Source organism: Athalia rosae, chromosome 2 (assembly GCF_917208135.1).
Source record: "Athalia rosae chromosome 2, iyAthRosa1.1, whole genome shotgun sequence".
NCBI classification, from domain to species: Eukaryota; Metazoa; Arthropoda; class Insecta; order Hymenoptera; family Athaliidae; genus Athalia; species Athalia rosae.
The window spans coordinates 12,190,736-12,216,637 of NC_064027.1; the positions used below are offsets into that span (position 1 = coordinate 12,190,736).

Below are 25,902 nucleotides of genomic sequence, written 5' to 3' on the forward strand. Positions count from 1 at the left end.
CAGCGTGCATATACCATGGCCCCGTCCGATCGACCTCAAAGTTAGATTCACAGTCATTGTCGACTGGATATTTTTCATCTGAAATATGGTCGTCTTCGTGTTATTTTCCACGTCATTGGGTCGTGCGAGTGGCCGGGAGATGTCCGTGTTCAATGCAAGTCGAAAGCTCGATAATTTGGGTCTTCGTTGGTTGCGTAATCGTTGATGGGAAATCAGTGGCGGGTAACAGAGGTAACGTGACACGGCGAAGTTTCACCTTGATTAGAAATACGTTCGTGTCCAAGGTGCGAAATCGCGCGAGAAATCAGTCCGATTCGCGGGTGACGAAAAGCAAGGAGTTTCAACTCGACGTTGTCCGGCGAAATTGTGATTTTGGTTCATCGAGCTTTAAAATCTACACCGCGGCTTCGCGTTTCGAAAGAAATTATAGTCGTGCGGTGTTCATACGCGTCCCTGCACTTTGCCCCGATCGTCAGAGATGTACTTTCTTCCCCTCTTTATCCGCGAATCTCAGAATCCATTTTCACCTTCCCCGATTGGATTCAGATTCAGTTCCCCGCTGAAATTCCTCTTTCACCATACAACAGGCCTTTCGCCAATGTACACTTTCTTACGTAAGGAGGGATTCCGAAATTCCTGCCGCGGTACACGCGGTGCATCGGCAGAAGCTTCGGAATGGATGTGAGGATTTGTACATGTGCCGGGTAAGGTAGGTTAATATAGGCCGGTTGCCGAGCTACGGAGTGCAGAGGAGTGTAGCGGCCCCGGGGGTGCCGCAGGGTTGTAACTCGGAGGATCGGCGTCCGGCACCCTGTCGTCGAGGCGGTGTCGCATGTCCGATACTATATGCCCTCGGCGAGACGTTGCACGAGCTGGGGACGACGCCTTAGAGTTTATACCTTAAGTCCCGCGTCTCTCTCGAGCGAGGCGATTTCTCATCTCTCTCTTTGGTTTCCCACGAGAACCACCGCCGCCGCCGCCTTCTGGAATGTCGCTCCCCCTCCCCTCCTCGCCACCGTACCGCCCCCTTCCCCGTCCCTTATGGACCCTTCGGTCCGCCCCCCTCTCCTGCATCCTCATCTCTTCTCTCAGTCGCGCCTCGATACTCCGCAACGAGATTCCCCCATGGCGTCCTCTCGTTCTCGTCCTCGCACTCTCCAGACTTAACGGGGTGCACCACCGTAGAAATATCATTGGATGTATATATATATACATATATACTCTCTCGCACAAGGGAGATATCCTCATGCGTGTATGGTACACGACCAAAATAGCATTTCCATTGTATTATTACGGTAGGAACAGCGATCTCGAGTTCACCTGCACTAGCTCCAGCCTCTGATCCTTTCGCGCGTCACGCTCTCTCCACCGCGAAGATCCATCTCTTCCATTCTATGAGGTGAAGTGCGCTTGTTTCTCTCCATTACTTCTTTATGACATGGCAGTCTTAGGGTTGTGACGATTATTCAACTTCTTAACGCCTCTACCGTATTTGAACCGGTTAACCGCCTTTTTATTTTAAATTGAATCGGATTTGCAGAGATATACCTTCGAAACTTTGACAACTTATTCCCCGAAGCAGAAGTCGAATCGCTGCACATGGGGAAATATTACAACCAGTTCTAAAAAGTGGCCGAAGTCCAACGATTCCACTTGGTAAATCCATCGTTAGGTATTCTCGTTTCTGGGATATCGAACGACAGCTGATTATTTCGCAGTGAATCCGGGGAGGGCTTCGTGTGTAACAGTGATGAGTCTTTGGTCGAATTTACACGAAGCTTTTATCGTCGCGTTTTTGCAGTCGGTTATTGTGGGATCGTAGAGCGATATCACTTCTTTTAGATAAGATGGCCTATCGGGTTTGCGAACCAGGTGTGCACCGAGTTCCAGTATAGAAGGGGATGCAAGTAATCGAAACAAAACGATAGAAATATTAACTTTCGATAAAAATCTATAGAGAGAATAGTACGCACGTCTCCCTTCTTTGTTTCGCCAATTAGATTCTTGCATTTCCTGATAAACCCTGATTTTCACGCAACTCAAGCTGTCCTTCATCATCATGATTTACAGCACAAAAATTTCAGTTCCGCTATATTTCACAGAAAATTGACATTCGTTCCGCCTCCCGACCTGTTGCCACATATGTCTCTACGATTGTCACTTACACGGAAATATATTGAATAGAAGAGGTGGGTTCCACGTAACATATACAATGAACGAGAAAAAAAAAAATTTTATTTCTTCAGTCGAAAAGTATGGGGCGTGTTGGAGAAAAAATAAAATTTTACGTGCAGTGTTGACGTGCATTTTTCGGAATGGGGGACTCGACGAAAAAAATTCAGTGTATGATTGAAAAGCTTTTCAACCAATGCTTCGATATGCTATACAGGACGAAAAATGCAATCCCATCTCGACTTGGTTGGTTTTTCTTTCTTATTCTATTTTTGTTTCGTAAACCTCAATCCAAGCCCCGTATACCGTGTCTAGCTAATAATAATGATGGTTTACACTTAGCTACCAATGTTTGCACCGCGTACCCGTAATAAGACGACAGCTTACGGCAGGCAAAGGCGAGCGCGTGTGCGTTGATCGCCACGTAACGGGTGCTCTTATTCCAAAACGAGTTTATATTTTCCCGTATGAACGTCGCGTCGTCGACGTCACAATTTCAGCTCGAGACGGATCACGTTCGTCTCACAGCATCGATGTCCTTGATTCGAATGATATGGAGCTAGATGAAGTGGAATTGATTGAATATCGTTGAGCGAGCCCTGTGTAATTATTTTTGGTTTTCTCAGTCGCGAATACATGCGGGAAAAATGGAAATGATTTTTTAGAAATCCTCGAGTACATTTTTTCTCATTCTTTGGAAATAAAGTCCGACAAAAAAGAGAGGATCCTACGATGTGACGAGGAGATTGAGTTCTGTGGATTTCATACGGGCAAGTACCACAGATGACGGATTGAAAATTCTTTAATTTATTTAGGAGATTTCGGGTGACCCACCCGATGTGTACCACGTCGTGGTGTAAGGCCCAGACGGAACTCGACCCAGGACCATTCGAAGCCGTCACACGGCTACTTCATCCACTTAGAAGCTAATGCTTCACACGAACAAACGTAATGCCACAGTTAGCGAATCTGTCGTTCTCTGTGACTAACGACCAACTGACTGACTTGCCAACTGGCACATCGTCGTAATCCTTAAGCGCCACGACTCCGGCAACATCTCAGTTCCGCTGCCGCTGCTCCAGTGACGATTCCCCGGCTCTCGAACCGTGGTTATAGCACGTTTTTTGATCCTTCTCATCACCCACTTAAACTGGCAATTTTCTGGTAACGAGCCAAGAACTGGTTTTGCCTTATTATCGGGGCTCCCTATCTCCAGGCCCTTCGTACGTACTCTGGCCCCGCATATATACGTCTTATCTCATCACCTTTTTGAATAGGGTCATCACCGCCCTTTGTCTTACGCGCACCGCTGTAGTTGCATACGGGGTTTCGCGGACACTCGCAGTATTCGCGATGCGATTCGAACAATTTTTCGGAATACTTCTTTTTACGACGAGCGTATGTTTGTTTCAATTTTGGTGACTGCGAACGTGTTCTTTACGCGTCTAAAATCAACCACCATTCCTTTTTTTTCGTCCTTCTATTTCCCAGACATTTTATAAGGTACGTATACATGGAAATATATAATTACGAAGCTTTTCAGTCCTTAGCCTTCCACAGATCGAGTTTCAGTATACCGGTTTTCGGTCGGTGTTTCTAATAACACTTACTGCCGCATTATTAAGGGAAATACAAGCGGCGACGACGACGTGAATACCTATAAAACCTTTTAATTATACATAATTCCATGAACTTCAATGCTATGAATAATTTCCAGACTAATTCCAGACTCTGACTGAGGCCCTCAGAAGAATCTAAGCCGGCTCGAGCTTTCGTCGTCGGCAAAATCCGGAGATGTTTTTTCCACACGTGGCATGATCGCGATCGACTTGATTGCCGACCGGCGAATCAGCGGAGATATCGGTTACCAATCGTGACATCGTGAAACTTTTCATGTACCATCGGCGTTCGATGCGCCTGGTCAGTGCGATGGGAATTTTTTTCACTACCGAGTCCACGATACATGTTCTAGATACCTTTCGAACCGACTACCGGCAAGTGTCGCTGAGAGTTCAATTTTTTTACGTGAATTGGAACGAGCTCCCCAACCAGCTTTCAGAGCGGTTCATTCATCTGTTTTCTGGATGGAATAAATTGTGCACGTAGATCTCAAGATTTGCCTTATCAGATGAAAAATTTAAGGTTGAAGGCGTGCGGGCGAATCGGTAGTCCCTAGTTTCACTCTAAAAATATTATTTCCTAGGCATGAACCCGAAATAGCCCAAATACCTATGCTCACAAATCTGTATAAAAGAATGCGAAATGATCTGTCAGTTCAAAAAGCCTGTGTTGTAACAAATGAAAGATGGCTATACTTTTTTCAGAAATGTTATTACTTGTTTAGTTTCATTATTTTTTTCTTTTTGTTTTTGGAAAATGTAAACATTTGTAACAATTAGGATGAAAAAACTTCACATAAAACAGTAGAAAACATGTAGTTAAAATTAGCAGACTCCTGCAAATAACATACTTCGGACCGTGTAAGGTTATTGAATTTTTTTTCATCCAATCGTGAAAAAATCGTGTTGCATACGCGGATCAGCTCCGATATCAGAACTATCGGAATTTTTTCGAAATTGACATGATCGTTAGTGAAACATGTCGAATCAACAGTTTTCGAGCGGCTTTGGAAAGCGAATTTTCACGGTCTCGGATCAAAAAATCTACGAACATTTGCTATTTTTTGGAAACACATTTCATAAAGGTCGTGCAATCTCACCACCGGCTAAACTTCGGATATTTAATCTCTGAATTATTCGATCGATGAGAGATATTCAATCAAATTACTCCAGTTGCAACCTTATCCGATCGTTCTATCTTTTGAGTAAAATTTTGATTCGTTAGTTTATTTTTTTCCGTTTTTTTCAACCGCTGTAATCTAACGCAATATGATCGTTCATTCCTTAATGAAGAAAAATGAGAGAGATTCGGTCTTTATGACACCGTTACCCACCTCATTACGCCAGTTTCTTTCTTCGTCTTTTTCTTCGCATCAAATTTTTTTTTTGTCAGCGTCAACTTCGACGACAGTGTTGGTTGTCGGTATGAACGACTGTCATGGTAGTATCTGTGTGCAATAATTTTAATAATTGTAAACATAATTACATTGACATGATAGATATGATAATGAATTACAGTAATATATGTCAATATGCCATAAAAGGGTATGTACGATTAAACGGCATTAGACTCTGATAACTAATACTTGCACACGACCAATGTCAATGATTACCCCGAGAGTTCATTTTTAATCGTTTTATCGAATGTGGGGGTGGAACGTATTTCGCGATATGAAAATTGATGAAAAACTATATCGCGAGGTTCACGAAATAATCATGTTGTAGACAATATCGAGTAACGCTGGAGCCTCTGCGATAGTTTCAGGGTTTAAATATGGCAATTCAGGTCTGTAATGGTGAAAACCAATTTTTTACAAACATGTTGCAATCATGAGAGACACAAAACCAAACTTACAAAAAAACACCCTTAGAAATTTATTTAGAGTTCAAATCGAAAGAAATACGAATGGAGAAAACACTGCTTTATAACATCCACTTGCGATACAAACTAACGAATTCATTAGAAATTGTATTGGGTAGAAATCTTGAGTTACGGGAATGCTGAGCTAAGATTGGTTAGACCTTTTTCTTGGTCTTTCTGGGTGATTTGGTGACCTTGCCCGCTTTCGGACTCTTGCCCTTGGTAGATTTTGCTGCCTTGCTATATTTCTCGATGAGGGAATCAAAGAAATTATTCGCTTCTTTTGCTCTCGCTGTTCCTCTGTTCTGGATCGCTAAGGCCAGGGCGTTCGTCGCCGCGTTCTCTTCGTTTTCGATCTTGAGCATCTTCTCGAGCTTCTCAGCCTCTTCTGCCTCCTTGGCCCACTAAAACCGTAACATAATTCACAGTTATATTTAAACGCATAAACGCGCATATATCTACACGGAATTAGAATGTCGGTATGCGAAAATTTTGCTCCGCCTACATCCGCACGGTCTGTTCTCTTTTAAAAAAATATCTAACGCGTCACAAAACGGATTAAACAAACGCGTTTTGTTCGAACCCTAATGGTATTTTAAGCACAATTACCCTACTTATTTGACCTTCTAGTTCTGAATCCACAAAAAAAAAAAAAGAAATCAAAACTATAATGAAAGGAAGAGTTTCTCGATGAGCTCTACCCTGACTCCAGCTTCAAATTACAACATAACATTTTAGCTATAAATAGTTTATTACATGGCCTGGGCTAAAGTCTAATCTAAGGACGTGTACTTCATGGAGCGGCAGCGTTATGGAATACTTATAGATTTCTATTTATAATTTATCTTTATCAACAACCTATATCATCGTGCGTATTGCCTCCCCATGGCCGCAACCGTTTGTTTCGTTTCAAAGATAATAGATGAATTATTTTCCTTTCCAGCGTGTATTTCACCTTTCGGTAAGAATTATGCAAGAAAATGTATAAAACGGGTAAGGTTGCGGAAGAGAAGAGATGAATCCCTTCGACGATTCGTTCGGGGATTCATTACAAAGAATTAGAACATTGCCCCGACAACCCTAGTTATGTTCAGAATACAAATGATGCAAAACTATACTACGTCACACGTCGATCTTGCCCCTCTGGCCTACTCCAAGATTCTGTTATTTGTGTTAGCACGAAATGTTGGCAGCTGGATTACGCGGTTCGAGTATATTTATAATTCTGGCAGGTTTCCTGAGGCATCTTTTACATAGCTAATGTTAGCCGTTACACCACTCGACCCCTATAACCATAGATTGGCGGATTACGTTGTGGGTGGATTTCTTTGATACATCAATCGCCCGATATTACGGTATCAACACGACCTATCAACGTATTATCGTGAATAAACTGTGCGTTGGTACGCGATCTACTGTAAAACATTATCGTAGCGGCTTCGTGGAGAACCTTTTCGGAAATCTGCCACGCGCCCACAGTATTTCATCGACGGAAAAATGTTTCAACGTACCGGAATGTTCGCGAACGTGAGTATAAAAAATAAACGGGGGAAAGTTTCGCCGCATGAGAATAGAAACTTCGCGCGTCTTCGATTCTTCCCACGAAATCGCACGTACATAATAATTGACACGTTAAGTTCGCTGTTTTTATTTTTCTATAAATAAGTTCATTATAAGCGGGGCTTCATCTCAACGCGATGATAATTCCATTCGGAGAAATATTGTAAGAAGACGTATTATGCATACCGTATCTGACCAAACAAGAACGCCCGCAGTCTGCAATCTTTTCAAGTTGTTTTTGTAACTTGTGCAGTCTCTGGCAGATTCTTTTACAAGGAGTACGTAAATTGCGCCATATCTAGCGGCCTGTACCAACGCTTGGAGCACCCATACTGTACTTGATAGTCGAGGGAATGAAAAATCAAAGCCTTTACCAAGTGTGCGATTATATAATATCTATGGAAAGTTGCGGTTCGCGATGATACAATTGATCAAGAATTTCAATTAAATCGTTTGACGCGCAAGGCGATTCGAGGGAATCCAATTGTTACGGTATCGAGCTACGTACGCCGGTACGAACATATATCTGATCAATGAAGGTCGAAAATATTCACGGCGACTCAATTGTTAGAATCGTTTAAGAGTAGTTTAAACTTTTTCGACAAGTTATCACTGTAGCGTTTTTAGGAGTACGCGGTATACCCGAAGTTGAGAATTTCCTCGCGATCCCCGAGACGCGATATCTAATATGATTAACGACTGATCTGACCTGAAGAGAATTTAGTGCATCGCAGGCCATTAGCGCAAAGCGTGCGGGTAATACAAGATCAAATTAGATGTACATCACAGAAAATATTTCTTGATGACTATAAAAATTTCAGTATACCCCAAAAACCAAGGAAATACGATAACGTTTCAATTTTCAGTCTTCTCGAATTGCGTTTTTACAGAAAATAAAATTTTTTTTTGGTTCGCAATTTTCGATACATGCGATTACAATTTCCTGCAAATATATCTATACAGATGTGATCTGTACCGGTTACACGCGGAATCTGTTCTTCTCCCGCATTTTAACGGCACAATATAAAATTAGACGTGAATCATAACACATACCGGTAAATGAAAATTTTTGCGCCCAATGCCGCCGAACGCGTCTCGATCGACAAAAATTAGATGCTGCGTGGCTCAAGGCATTGTGCTTGAATTACGCAAGTATTGTCAAATATACAGTGACTTGGTTTTATATTTGCGAATCAGCATGGAAAACACCTGATAAATTGGATAAGATTCTCATTGTCAGCCAAATGAAAGAATTATTACAAAATGGTAAAACTTTCAACCGACTACATTGTATGAAATCGTTTTGTCGATTCAGCGAGTCCCACATCACATCTAATAACCTTGCATAATTTATCTCTAGTACTTAAATCATCTTGACGGATGCGAAGCAGAAATGGAACGAGTTATGAATTGCAGACATCTATATTTGCAGGGAAAAGCTGTAATTGAAGCGAAACTTCTCTTTTGTCATTTATAATTGATTTTTTCTTTTTTTTTTTTCTTTCCTTGTCAGTGGTTCTGAGTCAATTCCAATTTCGCCTGACTCTAGATCGTTTGATCTTTTCCGGTCAATGTATCAGTTTCAATCTGTCCGAATACATTTGTTTCATTAGAATCCGTCAACAAGTTAACTTACATGTTCAAAATCCTTGCCGCACTGAAACTTAGATAGCGAACTCAAAATTAAAGGCAGCCAAATTTCTCGCAAAGAGCGTTTCGAAGAGAATCTCCATTTTGTTTTTTCAGAAAATTCTCTACGATTATTTGGCCCTGGTACGTATCTTCGAACATGACCGTTCTTTGCTTATCGTTAAGCCCTCGGTTAAGCCGCTGAAAATTATGATTAATTATCTCTTTTTTTTATACAGGGGCAATTAGTGGAAATTGGCCAGTCTGTACGCCTGATTAGCGTTAGCCTAAAGTGCGCGGCGTATGGAGTGGCCAGTTTCCACGTTTTGCCCCTGTATATCGTCACTCATCGCGGTCCCGACCAAAAATCGCGAAGAAAAAAATTCTTTATTTTTGAGTCCGCTATCTAATAGTAACTTGCAGTGCGGCAAGTTGGCCGGCAGCTTGGCTGCGACACACTTCACGGTGATGGACCAAATTATCTCATCACATTTAGATAACCTTTTGCGTTTTTTCAATTATATATCCCTCGTTCGATTTTGCTGAATTATAATTACAAGAAATTCCATCGTTCGCGGGAACTGCAGCGTATCTACATACGTGTACGGTACGCACATATATAAGTATACAATTTTCATTCATTATGTACTCATGCGGTGGCCGTAGCAATTCAATTCAAAACTACGACCGTGGCATCCCACCTTTTAACGAAGTTTTATTGTTCGTTGTATTTGCACCATAGACGGATATTGCAACGGAAGATATCGTCGCCAAACAATTGTACTTGCCATACGCATGAATAATGTAAATTATCATAGTCTTGGAATTTCATACGATTACACAATCCTGTACAAACTGACTTGTTATAATTTAATACGACAATGAACGAAAATTTAGAAAGAAAAAAAGATAATGCCAAACAAGAATTGCAGCTACGTTAACAAATATAATGCACGAATTGTTCTAAACACGGTTCAAGGGCGTTACTTTTTCAATAATTAGATTAACATTAATTCCAGAGTTATTTGACATGAAACACGATATCAGTGAGCACATTTAATTGGCAATTCCGTCAGTGAATTCACGTTATATACAACTTTATCGTAAACAAACGCCTCGATGGTTTTTACAATTTTTTACTCCCGCACGATTTTCACAGCGGAAGAACTGTGAGATCATACGGATAAATGGGATCGAAAGACACAGCGTAATACTACGAGAAGTCTCTTCCGGCTGCACGAGCTGCACAGAGGAAGGCACTGTTGGGCAAATGCACACGTGCGCGCAGCATGTGAGAATTGGGTTCTACGTCGTTAGCAAACTCACTCGGTTCAATCTCGCTGCACGCGGTATATTAACTGGTAACAAGATGAAAACATAGGAAAAAAAAAAAGACAAACCACAAAAAAAGGTACAGTCAGAAGCAGTGCTTTCAAGTGCGCCACGAGTGCGAGGCTTTATTCGACGAAGGATATTAAAAAAAAAACTCTACGTTTCAGTGTTACGGGGTGTCAAAAGCATTAGTTCTGTCAAACGAAAACGCAGACGAACGTAAGGGAATTTATGAGCAATTGAAGCGAAGGTTTCATCTAAACCCCAACCGAACCGAAAAAATATTCTAGCATCCTTCCCTTTCCTTATTTTTTATTCTTTCGTCGAGCGTCAAGAGCAGAAACGACGTAGAACCTCGTACTTGCGTTTACTGCGCGATAATTGTTAGGAATTTTGATTTGATCTTTGTACGGAAATTAAACGCCATAACTCTGGAATTCATCTCATAGCGGGTGTTGAAGAGTGAACAATGAACCATGAATTTTAAGGCCGAATTATTTACCGTGCGTGAAGCTGTCGTAACGATTCGAAGTATTAACAAGCCGTAATTTCTGGGGAGCGTACATTTGAAATTAAAATAACGACATCTTAATAGCGAGAAATTATGTTTGGCCTGACATTGAAACTGTCAGAATATGACAATTTAGTGATAGCAGAAAACATGCCTAAAACTGAAAAAATGAAGAAACCTCAAGCTCTGCAGCGAGAGCAACTCATTTTCGTTTTTTCAGACTTCTAGACTCCGCGTATTTACAATTCATACGTAGGACACACGTGTCCATGCAATTAAAGCTTTTGACGTACCAGTTTCTTATATATTTATCTAGTCTAAAAAAAAAAAACTACGACCACGTTTGTAACATGTTTCTAGACGAGGTCCATTATACCTACCGTTTGGTTTCAGATCAACGCTTATTGACTGTACTCTTCGATTCAACGTTGATCCGGATATTGTTAGCTCTTTAATGTAGATTTTACTCCATTAGTCAGTTTATTTTACGAGTATTTCTTTGCGAATCTGATTACTCATCGATGTTTAATTCATGATTTGCACGTAACATTGTATACAATTTGGGTAGTAAGTCTGAGAAATTATACATGGCATGATTCTTGGTTTGAAAAAATAATAAATATGCGTTGTATTAAATAATAAAATGAACTCATACGTATATAAATGCATGATTTAAGTTTAGACTCAGGTTTCCTCGGACAAATTGAGAATTATGTATTTATACATTAATCTAAAATTAATCTTCTTTGTTGTGTTATTTAAGTATAGCTTATGGTTAACAGTTAAATCTACGATTCACTTGGTTTTGATGTTCTTTCGATTTTTGTGATTCGATTTTTCGAAATAAAAACGTTAAATAATCAACAGAACTGGAAACGACAACCACGTATCGTTCGTACATTATTCACCCCAGTAAATGGACGTTGGGGGTCACTCTCTCTACGACGCACTAAAGGTATATAATTTAATTCAGTTCTTTTAATTATAGGTTGGTGAAAATTCGTAGCGTATGCCGATCCCAATATCGTTATTTATCTTCTCGTTTTAAATAAAATTACCACATAACCTCACAAAAAACCGTAACGGGTCAAAGTAACGATAATAATCATGATATAATGTCCGATTGAGAAATTTGTCCGAGTTCCTACGTTGCAGTCCGGAAGCGGCTTATCAACTTCTGTAGTCGTCTCTTCGAGACGCTGTTCTTGATATAATTCACCTGATGGTGCAGGTCCAGGGGGTGGATAATCAACAGCGTTCTCGGTAATCGGTATGACATAAAATGGAAGCGGTTGTTCGCCATGCGTAGGCACTACTCCTGGCATATATTTTGGAGGCAAAGTCGGAGTTGGTGGTATAAAAATCTCGGTAGTTTTCATTGGTGTGATAATAATCGGCTCCTCGGTGATCTCCGGTAAACGAACTTCCATTACCGGTTCCACGGTCGATGATAATGGAGTGACGGTACATCCGATACACTCTTCGACCGAAGAATACGTTGAAGCTGCAACGTTGGCGTCGATCGCTTCCGGTGACGCCGGGGGCTTCGGTATTTCCGTTGTAGGCTTGGGCACCACCACAAGCGGAATTACCGATTTAGGGGATGAACTTTGCACTGGAATCTTCGGCAAGGAATTCGTTGTTAAGACAGCGTCGATATCGAAGTCTTCCGACGTCATTAGTGGCGCAAATGTTTCGACTGCTGTTAGAATTTCTATAGGCTGAGGTTTGGTGACGTACAAAGAGGGATTCGAGATTATTGGGGGTATCCGTTCGGTGGTCGGGGATTCTTTTACGGGCGCTTTGGTGAAGCTAGGGCTTTTAGTTTGGTAAAGAAAGGCCTCTTCTTCGGCGGGTGGAATAGCCTCCCAGGTCTCGTCTTTCTGGACCATGATGCCCTTTTCGGCTAAAAATTTTGAGGCGGTTCTGGGACACTTAAAAGTCGATATTTCAACTAGAAACATTCGCTTGAGATTCTGCAAGCCGGACATCGCCTTGGTATCCAGGCACTCTATGAGATTTCCGGATAGTCTGAACTCGACGAGCCTCGGAAGATGGGCATAGGTTTCCTCTTCGATGTCCTTAATTTTGTTGTGACTGAGGTCCAAATAAGTCAAGTCGGAAAGCCCTCGGAACCACTCAGCCTTCACGGTTGTTAGCAGGTTGTTATCCAAAGTTAATTGTTGAATGTACATGACACCTTTAAACGCATCAGGGTCTATTTCCTGTATTCCGCAATGCGAACAACCAAACGCTAACAAATTGCTACCAAACCTTTGAAGTACGTCTGCTGGGAGCCTAGGGATCATCATGTTTGTGATAAGAATTTTTTCAGCCCTCGACGAAATTGTCTCCAGGTCAGAAATTTGTCCTCCTTCGCACGAGTATTCGGTCACCTCAGGGCTAGGGAGTAACTTACACGCTGCACTGGTTTCGGAAAACCTCGCGGACAGCGTGAATAGCGCAAGCAACGCGAACGCGAACAATTGTTCCATTTTGCGTACGGAAAAAATTTGCTCGGGTTTCGAAACAGGACGCGGAACTGATCTGATTGTTTCAATGGTCAACAGTTTTTTAATTCCACTATCCGCGTTGATGAACTTTCGACATATTGCTAGAATGCTGATACTTCGTTGGAAATTTAATTTCTGTTAATTGTTATCACTGTGAGTGTATCGCGGAAAGGAGAGGCCAATATTTAAGGGATTGAAAAAGTGACTCGAAGTAAAGAATTCTACGGTCATTTAATTATTCACACTGCAGTCACAAGTTTCAATTGTCATTTCAAGTTCACTTGCGGTCACTAAAATTTAGCATTCAGGTGGTTCCCATTAATCGGCCTCTAAATTTACGAGCCGATATTCAAGCAAATTAGATGCTAATACCGACCCGATTGTTTTAGACGACTGAAGAGAGTTCCCACTGTTGACGGGATATTTATTTACTGGCGTACGACTGCCCCACTCCACGGATAATCGTCAAGTGGCTGTCCTACTGGTAAAAATAGGTGGGCATGGAAATAGAACGCCACAGTACGATTCTGGCGGTAGGCAGTCAAAGCGGAATTTCAAGCGATTTTGAATGGACAAAACCGAAAAGCGCAACTGGGTCGCAGGTGATGCGCCCCCAAAAATGTCATTTTTTTTTTTTTTTTTTATTGACTATAACTCGTGATTGAAAGATACATCACACTCGTACCCTTCAATCTCCTGAGTAATCGAACATCTATCTGTTTCAGGAGGATCGCTCGAAGATTTCTGACGTCTCCGCAAATATGAATGTTCAATCGGAATGTGTAATAATATTGGCTTCTAAGGTTTTTGACCTCAGAAATACTTATATATTACGTGTTACGGTGGGTTTGGGTTTAATTTTCAGACGATTATGACAATTCATATGCCCTAATTTTAATATTTCGTTTTTTGCAGAACGAGAACTGAATATGTAGTAACAGACGAAAAGTAATGGTATTTGATGATTGTCACAACTTACCTTTCCTCGATCTGACTCACTGTGTAGTAGATATAGCGGAATGATATTGACATTTGTTATCAGTTTTGTACATGTGATCTTCCAATGAAAGAGCGAAACACAGAATTATAGCATGAGGCTATACTCACGAATTTGTGTATAGAGAAATTAAGATCACCTTTCGTTTCCTACGTTGTTTTTTCTTGTCATCTTCTTGGGTAAAGGCAGTGAACTCTGGAACGTCCCCGTCTTTGATTAACTTTTGTATCATATCATGTAACCGAGGTTCTTCTGCACAGTTAGTGAACGGGACAGCTTCCAGAATATAGTCCATATCTCCTTTACCTGGAAAACAAATTGGATGTGGAGAAATGAAGGAACTGCCGGTTTGGAATGCTATTTTTTATGATAATAGAGTTTCACAGGATGCTTAAGTTAAAAATCAATATTGAGATTCTTACTGTCCATGTAAGCTCTTTTTAGATCCTTTATTTCAGTCTCTGAACCCTTGTAAGTTTTCTCGTAATTGTTGATATCCTCAACAGTGATCTCCTTGAATAAAGAGCGCCAGTAATCAGCCCAGTTACGCATGACAACCTCCTCACTCTCTTCGTCGAACTGCCCGGATTCATCGTAGATCTTTCTTTTGTCATTGTCACTAAGAATTGAATGAATCCTTCCGAGTACCTTAAACTTCTCCGTAGCCTCTACTTTTACTGCTTCTTCTACTCGATCAGGATGTACTAACAACGAGAGTTTATGGTACGCCTTCTTTACTGTGGAATAACCAACTCTGTTAGTACAAAAGGACAAAGGACGTGTTCTTTGTGAAGGAGTAGAATAGAATAAACGTTCACTTTCAATAATTTGGAAGAAGAACTTGTCACTCACAAACAACAGAGGTGGTCAAAAATATTGTGGTTTGAGGTTACATTTGTCACTGTAAACATCTTACCTTGCTTTTCATCAGCAGTTGTTGGAATTTTTAGGACCTCATAAAAGTCTCGTGCACCGAAATATTTTTCACACAAATCTAAAAGCCCTGCCATAATAAATACGGTAGATTTTTCGTTAATTTTTACCAATTTAAGTCGAAATAACGTTCGTCGTGGTTCGAGATTCGGCGCGCGATCAGCGGCGCGAATACAACACAAGCCTCTCGAAAGTGGGGAGGAATGGCGCGCGCAATATCACGTAATGAATTGAATAATTTTTACTGATGATTGGTAATCACTTAACGAATCGAATAACGTGACTGATGATTGGTAACCATCAAAGTAGATTTTGAAAATGAATGTTACGAAAAATAACGTTGGCTGATGATTGGTGATCACATAATGGATCGAATAAGATTGACTGATGATTGGTTATCACGTAATGAATTGAATAACGTTGGCTGATGATTGGTGATCACATAATGGATCGAATAAGATTGACTGATGATTGGTTATCACGTAATGAATTGAATAACGTTGACTGATGATTGGTAATTGATACTCGAATAAGAGTGAATTTTGAAAATGTAAGAATAACGAAAGAACGATGAATGAATCTTATCGTTATTGGCATAGTCTAAGGATTATTAGAATTCGACTTACTAAAAACTGCTTCATCGTAGTAAAAACATGGGAAAACATCCCAAGAATGGGTGATCTACGTTCGGTTGATTATTCGTTTCTGATAATCAATAGACGTTGATTTAATTATCACTTGCAACGAATTGAAACCCAGTCTAAGGTTTCTTTGATTTGTTCCTAACTAGGTATGCAATAACTATTTTGGAAAAGTGAACAATGATAAAACAAATATACAAACTAAAGTATTCGGCGGATCAGCGGTCTGGAAATAATGAAATTCTGTTGATCCGTGAGGCCTGAATTGAACTTTTCATTGCACTCCGTTCATCTCCAATATTCCGGGATATTTTTCATGTAAATTCTCATTGATTTCATGTTTATATCCTTCTCTCACTTACTGTCTTTCTCTTATGTATAAATACATGGTTATATTGAAGAATATTGGATCGATGTCAAATGTTATTATTTTTCAATTTCGGGCATCATCAAAAATTCAAGACTCGAAATTGCTCCATTGTACCATTTTTATTGACGGAAGAATATAGTTCGTATGATGTTATTCAATTATACACGAGCAGAGAAATAAAAATCATAGTTCATGAAAATCTGGCGCGTTGAAGTACAGTGTATAATATTTTTCGAATGCGTCAACGAATGTGTGCATTCATAAATTATATAGTCATCTAGTGATAATACATACATATGCAGTATTTCGTACACGTCGAGACTGCAGTGATACACGACTTCGACAATTAATATACAGTTCGTAAATTTTTATTCAATTTGTTTTACAGCGCTTTATATCCGTTAGCGATATTTGGTTTTAAATGTTTTTGATTATAAACTATTGTTTCAACATGCGGCCCGAAAAGTTATCAAGGTGAAACTGTAGTAATGACGTTGGGTCGTTAAATGAAATTGGAAATGTAGACCGTGGCGATTGCGTTAACGACATGCTGCAAAGACGATAGAAATACGATAAAAAATCTGTTGCTCTGATATTCATTTCTTTCAAATACGGTTGATGTTTTTGCGAAGGCAAATCTTACCGCGCCATACCGTTTCTCTCTAAATTTTTTTCTTAAATAATTTGAAAATTCTGTAACTTGTAGGAGTTTTGTTTTACCCTTGTGTTGCCTGATGTTTCACGTTTTCTATACTTCTCGTCTATGAAATTTCTATAGAGGTTTATGTATCATAAAATTGAAAAATACTCACGGTCCGAGTTGGCCGTTTTCACCTTCGCCACGTCCGCGTGTAGACGGTAAAATAAAACACTTAAAATTATCACCACATTTATTGCCATCACCGCCATCAACCACGTCATCGAATCAAACTATACTCATCATCGTTATCATGCGTCGAATTGATTAAAATCATAATCCGACAAACCAAATTTAATTGTCAGCGCAATAAACCGCGTTTGCCGTGTAGGCTCGAATCCAGTTAAGGTAGTCCGTATTCTTGACGTAGACACCCGGCATTCCAGGCTTGGCACATCCTATCCCCCAGGACACGATCCCTACGAATTTAATCAATTTAACATTGTTTTTCTCCACAACAATCCCTTCAAACTATACTTACCAATTATCTCATACTTTCCGTCGAACCTCTGGTAGAGAAGAGGACCACCGCTGTCTCCCTGATTTTCAACAAAGATGCACGATACACGATTCATTCATCAATATTTCGAATTCATTTAATTACCTGACAAGCATCCGTGTCATCCGTATAGGCACAGAGCATAGATTCGGTGAGATGATCCCCGAATGAAGTATTTCGGCATGTCGAATACGGCATCACTTTTAATTCAGCTTGACGAAGGAATCTGGAAGCACCTCCACTGTTGGTGACTCGTCCCCATCCAGTGACTTTGACTGCATGATCCGTGTAGTCGGATCCTGAAGGAATTTCATCATGAAGATTCATAAAATTAAATGATCACCTTCAGCCTACCTTTGCGAGGAAGGCAAACCGGCTGCACGTTCTCGCTGTATTTGACCGGATATTTGAGCTTAATTAATGCGATGTCGTTGGTGTCATGCAGTTGATCACTCTCAAAGTTTTCGTGAAGAATAACTCGATCGATTGGTGCGATGTAACCTTCGTTCGCGTTTTCGATGTCGTGCATACCAAGACCTATTGCAAGATCGTTGGGATTCGTCCTGCGGATTATAGAGGCTTGTCGTCAGCCGGTTGATGAACTTTTCAAAATGAAACAGCTGTTAAATAATTACCATTTCACGCAATGTCCCGCGGTCAGAATGTAACGGTCATTTATCAGGGTACCACCGCAATGTAAAGATCCTTTGTTAAAGATTGCTGCGACCCATGGAAAAATGTGTGGGATTGAGATCTGTCCACCAACTATGCGGTTGGACACACCTTCTCCGGACACTCCGCATTCTAGAAAACGAAATTTATTAACATAATTCTAAAAAATTTTCGTTCCAAAAATTAATCAATTAATTTACCACAGGATGGTTTGATGCGCTGATGAATTCTGCGACAATCCACCTTCACCTAGAACAACATAATTCAATGATTCAAATAAATGCTCCGCGATTGGTTGCGTGAATTCGTAAATGAAAATGATAATTCAAACGAACATAATTTGTGGTAATCAGAAGAATTCCGATTCCGAATAGCGCTGCTCTCAGTTTCATGGTACGAATGTGCGATAAAAAAACTTGCACCAAGTGAGCGATGACTGCAGTTATTATACAGCAGCTACTGAGCTCTCTGGGTTGGTCACTTCGATCTATATCCAAATTCATGGGTACCTGTTCGACTCGGCTAACCCCCCGCGCCGCTTACCGATTCAATATTTTTTATTCTTCCTCGCGCCCCTCACCCTTCCCTCCGTTTGCCGGACTTATTCCCGCTCGAGATTAATTATACCTCACTCCACTTTATACATTGTTCATCGATCAAGGTGCACCGCCGATGCAAGGATTCATACGGTGGGTATATTACAGCGCTGCCAGCAGTACCTCGATGCAATTCAACGATATGCTGCTATACGCAAACTACATTCAGAGTATTCTATTCCAATACGGAAGCTGCTCAAAGTCTTCATAGTCGAGTGGCGAGTAATTATCATTTCGCGAGAAGGAAAATGGAAACCGTATCGCTCGGCTAATGAAATTATTTCCCCAGATCATCATTAAGGGCCTTTAATTTTGACTAATATGTGCTGTCGTTACAGTTTTGCCAGTTCGAATCTTGACATACGTCGAAGTTATGATTTCTGTTCAAACTGCACTATACGATAAATATAGATGATGAATAAATGACTTCAAATATTGAATAAAAAAAAAAAAAAAATGGATTTTCATCCGCGTATTTTGTGGACTACATTGTTTCGGTAGACAGACGGTTGTAGCTGTGCTGTAAAACCTCATTGTCGATCCGAGAAAGATGCGTTCCAAGTAAAAAGGCTTCTGAAGTAAAACGTGGGCATACCTTTTAATCCCACAGATTGCGTATACAGAACAAAAGTTTTTGCAAATTCATTAACTTGGAAGGCTTCTGAGCTCCGTGGCTTGTGAGTAAACATAATAAAGGTTTTGTCTGACTTGTAGTTCTCACGTCAATATACAATGTATACATACGTATGTAGTACCTAAATATTTTTCCTTGTGTGATGAATATTACTCGAATGTTCATTTATCTTTCGTATCAGAATAGTGTAACAAACAACAATCGATATTGTGATTGGAATTGCGAAGGGAAACGATGCAAAGATAGAAACGAGTGATGTGACATATTAAAAAAGGCACGCCAGATAACGACAATCATGTATTCCATAAGCCTAGGGATCCGAATGTGCCGACTAATCAAACTAAATTGATAAATATATCAGATTGATTGAGTAGACGCAAATTTTGCTCAGTAATAAAAAAAACCAGGTCAATGAGCAAAAAAAGAAAGAAAAAATACGAATGCCACGTCGAATCAAGCTCGCAATGTTCGAGTTCACAATGACGACTAATGCTAACTGGGAAATTCGAAATCGCTTCCAATCGCAAACCAAACAATTGAGAAATATTCTCAAATTTCTAGTAGCAGTATTTGAGAAATTCGAAACGCTGATGTTACCGATCCAAATTGCTGTTAACCTCAGTTCCCACGGGGTTATATTTCATTAAGGACTTCTGTGAATCAATCAATATTATCTCGGTGAAACATGTGCCGTAACAGATTCATGTAGCAGAATCGCTCAGCTTTCGCGCAATACGAACAGAAAAATTCAATAATTGTTCAAATACATGGAAGTTTTAAGAGATCGCACGTTTCATCAATACCAATAGTGTATCGAGTCATGTAAAGTGACTTGAACGATCCAAGGCACGAATCTACATCAAAATATCTCTATTAAGTTCAGCAAGTCTCTAGTTGCCACGATCGATGCCATTCGATAAGATTCCTAGAAACCTTCGACTATATGTATGACCATTATATTCCAATAGATACTTTGAATAGAAAGAAAAATGAAAAATCGATAAAACTCGCTCGTACCAATTTATTGGAATTTACATTTATATTTTGAATTCGCGAAGATCTTTTAGAAATTTTCTTTCGTACCATCGTTATCGTCATATATGTATCTGGTAAATCTCACCTTGCAGGCGTCATCACGGTCAGTCGAATGTACCCGGTACGAAGTCGCTTTACCTACACGTGTAAGGAGGTGGGACAGAATTCTGACTCGTATATTTCGAGTTATAGAAGACGTAAAGCGCAGGTCTTTGCTAGTTGGCTAATACACGACCCCATCGCCCTGTAAAGCCCTTGCAATTCACCCTCCGAAACGCGATACCATCTCTTTGGTTGCAACGCTGCAATTATCAATTAGGAAAATTCATCAGAACAGATAACGTTCGTTCTCCACCCAGCGATCAGCTATCTATGCGATGTATGAATTTTAGTTCCTTATTCAACCAAGAGATAATCTTACTCTATAATCGTACACACCGACCCTTTGCCTTTCCGATATTTCGCATGTACGGATGACCTGAATAGAGGATTCGCGTGTCGATGACCCGAGCAGTGAAATTAATCACAGAGTTTCGAATAACTCAAGTACATAGTAAGTAAATTATGGCTGCGGTTTATCGCCCATGTGTTCTGGTTGGTTTAGGATCTTCCATAGGCCAGATGAATTCGTTGAATGTGATTTTCATGTTGAGTCGGATGAGCATCAATTCAGCTTGATTCGCGCTCTTTGGATACTGCGGACGTCGAAAAATCCCTTCAACTGAAATTTTGTTTTACCGTGGCGAGAATCCGTTGTATAGCTTGATCACGCTCTGCAATAAGTAGCACTTTCGTTTTCTCTTACCTGAAACTTTATCCTCACTGGTACTGAGCGCAACTTTTCCACGTCTTAATTCATTAATTCACGACGTGATGAGATAAGAAATGAAATTATAGAACGTCGATCCATGTAATAGAATTACGATTATAACTTTCAGAGTTGAAAACTCTGTAACGACTATCTGATTCATTAACTATGAACTCTTCCGAAAAGACTTTCAGTATTTAATCCGGCTACGGAAGAGTTTCATTTGTCAGGAATTCAACGCGTTGATGATTAGAGTGTTGAATATTTTCCCAACTCTTTTTTTCCCGTTTGCGTGCGATAAGTTTTCCATGATCACTTCATGGCTGGTGATCGAATCTTTTTGCTTTGGATAAAATTTCAGTCGAGATAACTTTTTGCTGAAAATCGAAAAAATTTGCCCCAGTGAGAAGGCAGCGATCGTTGATTAGCGTCCCATCATACGCGAGATTGGAACCGTGGGTGACAACCATTCGCCATTAACGGAAATTTGTTTGGTAACGTTATGACGCCGCCGACTCTCGTCACCCGTAGAAAATGTAGGGGAACTTTATCTCCCGCATTCCACGTGAGCAGGATAATATAACGGAATAATAACAATAGCGATAAAAATTTGCACTCGAATTTCGTAAAATTATTCGCTTTCTATACACTGTTATCATTCGACTATTTCACCTCAATTTTCCTACACGGGACTTCCGCAAAATCACCTAATTGCCTCGATCGATCGATGGGAGTTTTTTTTGGCGTTTTGTTGGATCGAAACGTCGGAAGACGAAGTAAGCAAAATTCGTGGATTTTATCATTATCATTAAATCACTGCATTGGAGAGATTTTCTTTTTGTTTCAACTTCAATGACGAGTAGACATTTGGGGTTCGGGAAAAGTGAAGCTGTCACAGGGATACGTTCCATTTTGCGTTTTATCTCCGCGAAAGTACGTAGCGGTATTTTATTGAAATTTCGTGAGTGTTACGCAAGGTCGAAGTTACCCGCATTTGGAGCTGTCAACTTTTACTCGTAAAACATTTACGCGCGTACTCTCTCGACACGTGGTATAATATGCACCCGACAAAATAACGATAAAATGTTGCGCATCTATCCTCCAAAAATATACACCCACATTTATGAGCTGTTTGCACTTTCGTACCCGTGTAAGTACCATACGAATGATGATATGGGTATCTGATTGCAAACCTGTAACGATGATCCCCAGTTTTCTTGGTGGAGAAATCACTGAAATTGTTTGATTCATATATGGTAGGACTTATTGTTGAACATTAAATTCACTGTTTTTTAATCTGAACATAATTACTGAGAAATTATTTGCGAAATGAACGATTGATAATACTGATTATTATTCGTAATTGTTTTAAGACACTGTGACATTGTATTAATTCGTAAAAGGATACTTGTGCGCTAACTTGATTAATCTATAAGAGGACGTAGCCTCTGTTGGTGTGGAGAAGTGAATAAATTAAATTTATCATGTCGTCGCATAAAATGAAATTCCGAGTAAGATTTTTATGTGAATAATTTATAACTTTTTGAAACTCAAACAGACTGAAATCAAAAAACATTCTTTCATCAAAGTAAATTATTTGAAGCTATATTCGGAAATATAAACTACCCCTTTCAAAATTATGAATGAAATCAGAAATGGCGACGAAAAGAATCAGTCGAGTTATTCTAAAACGGTTCATACGTATCTAGGAAAAAGACGGGCAAAATGAACTCTGCTGAAAATTTTTCGAACGTTTTCGAAATCCGGAAATTTGAAAATTAATAGCTCCAAGTTCATTCGTGACAAGTAGTGTCCGATAAACATTTGGGCTTTTCAAGTTTTAAAGATTCACAAACTTTTGGAAAGACTTACTTTTCCCTCGATTGGTTTTTACTTTCCGCAAAAATGAGAGCTTCTACGACTCATTATAGGTCAGGCTGTCGATTCAAACATCAATTTGGAGCTTCATATCCTCAGTAGTTCCGCCTTGCCCATTTCCTTCCCGACTTACAGACCTGACTTACAATGTATTATTTGGTACAATAACAAGCTTCTTTCGTGTGCTGTAAAATCCAGTTGAGGTGTGATCCAACTTTGGTGAATACAGCGCCAGCTGGTTTGTCGCCACATTTATTAACGTCGGACATGATTCCTGGAAAATGGAATCAATATTTCCATAGAAAATTCCCGATGGGAATAAAGTCAACGATATAGTAATACGACCCCCGAGACGGTCGCGACAAGACTTACCAACGAGATCATAAATCCCCGTGTAAGATCTGTAGAGAACTGAAGAACCAACATCGTTCTGAAAATAATATGAATAAGATATTTTTTTCAAAAATTTAAACAATACAATTATTGTTACGTTTTCTTTTTGCATACATCATCATCATATCGTACACCTATAACATGACCTACTTACTTGGCATACGAGTGAATTCCCTCCGATCACACCAATGCAACCAGATTCATCGTGAAAAGTTGTCGAGTCTATTCCAGATTTAATGCACTCGTTGTATCCGAGGATTGGAAGTCCTAGTTTCCTAGGACGACATGTTCGCGAATCCGCAGCGTCCTCCGTCTTCCCTTCCGTCCAGCCGGATACAGTTCCTACTTGCCCCAAATAAGTCGAGCCTGAAAAGGTATACACGGGAACAATTTCAGCGAGGAATTCAACGTACGTTGAATACAATTTCGCGCAGACGTTGAGCCATAAATTTGAAAAGACCAGGAGTAGGTACACATTTCAAAGATTCTACGACACAATCGTGCAAAAACACGAGGGAAGTTTCCACTACTTTGAAAATGAAATTCCAAACATACTGACGTAACGGAAAAGATGCATTAAAAACACTCGCATAATTTCTACGATGCAACGATTTCGCGATTTCTCGAAATAGATTAGCCGAAGCGGATCACGTCCGAAGTTAGCGATGAGAAAATGAAGCTGCTATTACATGAAAGTAGTTCCAGGAACTGCTGATGAAGATTCGAGTAAATGGGCGAGAAAATATTACTAAAAACCTACCAGGGTTGGGAAGACAAACCGGTGAGATCCTTCTCTCAAACTTGGTGGGCTGACTGAGTCGAAGTAAAGCCAGATCGTGAGCTCGAGATTCTGGATTGAATTCCGGATATGGAATCACCGTTTCCACGCTAACATTTGTCGACGATATATCCAAATGGCAGCGATCGTATTCACCCAACGATACTTTGATCTCTGGTGCTGTTGTCCTGGACGTAAATTGATCGATGAGAAAATCAAAGACCTTATCAAAAATTGAACGCCGTGTCAAATATTTCCGCTTACGCGATCAGTTGACTGGCGGCTGTCAGGACGTATCGATCGTTTATCAATACCCCGCTCACAACCAGCTTAGACTTCACATGGACGGTTGCAAGCCAAGGGAATTCATGAGTGTCCGTATATTCTCCACCAAGAATCCGAGCCCCTCCGCGATTCGGTCGTCCACATTCTGCGATATCATTCGATCATTGTTGGAATGTGTTTCCTTCATTTTGTGTGTTATCAAGAAAATTAAAGTAAAAACACGCGGGCATTTTAATACTCACCGCATGCACCGCAGGATTTGAATCTTCCGAAAAGGTAATCCAAGACGCCACGGGTGTCTCGAACTTTGTCAACTTCCTCTGAGTTCTGCTAAAAATGACAAGTCGTTAATCATAGACGGAGGTGTGATTGATTCAACCCTCGACGAGGATCCCGTGGGAATCCACAATAGCTTCGTTAAAGTGAACAGGTGTTTTCATTAGCCCATCACAATTATTTAGTTACGACCGACGGAAGTGCTGTAGTAAGGAATTGTATCGATGTATTCGATGTTTAATGCATGTGGTGTCAGTCTCCTATATTCGATATATATTAGCCGTTGATATTGGTCGTAACTTTGTTACTGCCTTACAACAGAATTGGTAGAATGAACATTTGGGAAGAGACGGAGAACCTATTACAAATGTGCGTCCTTCCGGAAGGTGACCATCGTCGTGAACTCGACGTAAGTAAGGTCAAAGATCAACGTTGTATAACTCAGAGTGTAATCGAATAGATTCCATATAATACACATAGGTACAAGTGATGGTAGGGGACACGGGAATTCCTCGAAGGTATAGTTTGGGCACTTACGTTTAATTCGAGTTCCTCGGGATTATCTAGCGCGTAAACCGCCTGTATTGCAGGAACGAATACGCAGAGTAAGAATTTCACGTATTCCTGGAGGTTCATGATTACAGTTTGCGATTCAAGCTACAACTGCAACAGTTTGGTCTGTATGTAGCATGCTGAGTTATAGCGGTACATACTATCAACCCGCATCGACGCCCCCTCACCTCGCCGCAGCTGGTGTAATCCAGCGACGCTTGTATGTATATTTCTCACCTCAAGGTCTCAAATACTGTGACCACAGCCATCGCTGACCTACGGAAAGACGGGTCCCGTTATCTAGCGAAGTTTGGAATACGATGTAAAGATCGCGCAACAACATAATTTATTGCCTTTGCAGAATTTTGGATACGTCATTAATCGAACAACGGCAGGGATCCCATTTTTTAAAGGGATCCATTCTATACCCCACGTTGGGTTTTTTGCCTCCAGGTTCGTTCACCTGCGTTTAAGAATATCGACTGGACGATTACTAATTTTCGGATAATAACCGTTGATTGTTAATTGTATTTGATCGAATTACGACGCAAGCTTCGACGTGCTGAATATCAAACTAGCAGTTTTGTTGATTTCCGTGAGAATTGCTTTTGTTTCGAAGTAAATTTATTTCTAAACGTCTCTCGTCGTACTCGTCACTGTT

The 25,902-nt window shown here is 40.3% G+C and overlaps 4 protein-coding genes across 4 annotated transcripts; all 4 read right to left on the reverse strand.

Moving 5' to 3' along the window:
• Positions 1–5,236: 5,236 nt before the first annotated feature.
• LOC105685048 (dnaJ homolog subfamily C member 9) lies at positions 5,237–15,407 on the reverse strand. The gene is made up of 4 exons (XM_012398855.3): positions 15,111–15,407; positions 14,617–14,931; positions 14,334–14,500; positions 5,237–6,056 (listed from the first exon to the last, which is right to left on the reverse strand). Exons 1-4 carry the CDS (start codon positions 15,202–15,204, stop codon positions 5,808–5,810), a joined length of 825 nt encoding a protein of 274 aa, XP_012254278.1. The 5' UTR covers positions 15,205–15,407; the 3' UTR covers positions 5,237–5,807.
• Positions 11,191–13,590, reverse strand: LOC105685037. Its single transcript, XM_012398843.3, has one exon. The coding sequence runs from the start codon at positions 13,177–13,179 to the stop codon at positions 11,752–11,754; it is 1,428 nt and encodes a 475-aa protein (XP_012254266.2). The 5' UTR covers positions 13,180–13,590; the 3' UTR covers positions 11,191–11,751.
• An 835-nt stretch (positions 15,408–16,242) lies between the features above and the next one.
• LOC105683915 (trypsin-1-like) lies at positions 16,243–18,500 on the reverse strand. The gene is made up of 7 exons (XM_012396906.2): positions 18,342–18,500; positions 18,207–18,255; positions 17,970–18,138; positions 17,689–17,897; positions 17,440–17,633; positions 17,317–17,374; positions 16,243–17,254 (listed from the first exon to the last, which is right to left on the reverse strand). The coding sequence occupies exons 1-7, from the start codon at positions 18,396–18,398 to the stop codon at positions 17,130–17,132; spliced, it is 861 nt and encodes a 286-aa protein (XP_012252329.1). The 5' UTR covers positions 18,399–18,500; the 3' UTR covers positions 16,243–17,129.
• Positions 18,501–22,411: 3,911 nt separating this feature from the next.
• Positions 22,412–25,796, reverse strand: LOC105682957 (vitamin K-dependent protein C). The gene is made up of 7 exons (XM_020851995.2): positions 25,227–25,796; positions 24,656–24,740; positions 24,393–24,558; positions 24,111–24,316; positions 23,505–23,716; positions 23,330–23,387; positions 22,412–23,231 (listed from the first exon to the last, which is right to left on the reverse strand). The coding sequence occupies exons 1-7, from the start codon at positions 25,323–25,325 to the stop codon at positions 23,110–23,112; spliced, it is 948 nt and encodes a 315-aa protein (XP_020707654.1). The 5' UTR covers positions 25,326–25,796; the 3' UTR covers positions 22,412–23,109.
• Between the last annotated feature and the right edge of the window lie 106 nt (positions 25,797–25,902).

Coding starts and splice junctions, on each gene's coding strand:
- LOC105685037 (XM_012398843.3), bottom strand. CDS start 13,179: ATGGAACAATTGTTCGCGTTCGCGTTGCTTGCGCTATTCACGCTGTCC.
- LOC105685048 (XM_012398855.3), bottom strand. CDS start 15,204: ATGGCAGGGCTTTTAGATTTGTGTGAAAAATATTTCGGTGCACGAGAC. Junction 14,932..15,110: donor AACTGCTGATGAAAAGCAAG/GTAAGATGTTTA, acceptor GTTATTCCACAG/TAAAGAAGGCGTACCATAAA. Junction 14,501..14,616: donor AAAAAGAGCTTACATGGACA/GTAAGAATCTCA, acceptor TTTGTTTTCCAG/GTAAAGGAGATATGGACTAT.
- LOC105683915 (XM_012396906.2), bottom strand. CDS start 18,398: ATGAAACTGAGAGCAGCGCTATTCGGAATCGGAATTCTTCTGATTACC. Junction 18,256..18,341: donor TTCTGATTACCACAAATTAT/GTTCGTTTGAAT, acceptor ATGTTGTTCTAG/GTGAAGGTGGATTGTCGCAG. Junction 17,255..17,316: donor CGGAAAGTATGAGATAATTG/GTAAGTATAGTT, acceptor TTAAATTCGTAG/GGATCGTGTCCTGGGGGATA.
- LOC105682957 (XM_020851995.2), bottom strand. CDS start 25,325: ATGAACCTCCAGGAATACGTGAAATTCTTACTCTGCGTATTCGTTCCT. Junction 24,559..24,655: donor CAAATCCTGCGGTGCATGCG/GTGAGTATTAAA, acceptor ATGATATCGCAG/AATGTGGACGACCGAATCGC. Junction 24,317..24,392: donor GCCGCCAGTCAACTGATCGC/GTAAGCGGAAAT, acceptor ATTTACGTCCAG/GACAACAGCACCAGAGATCA.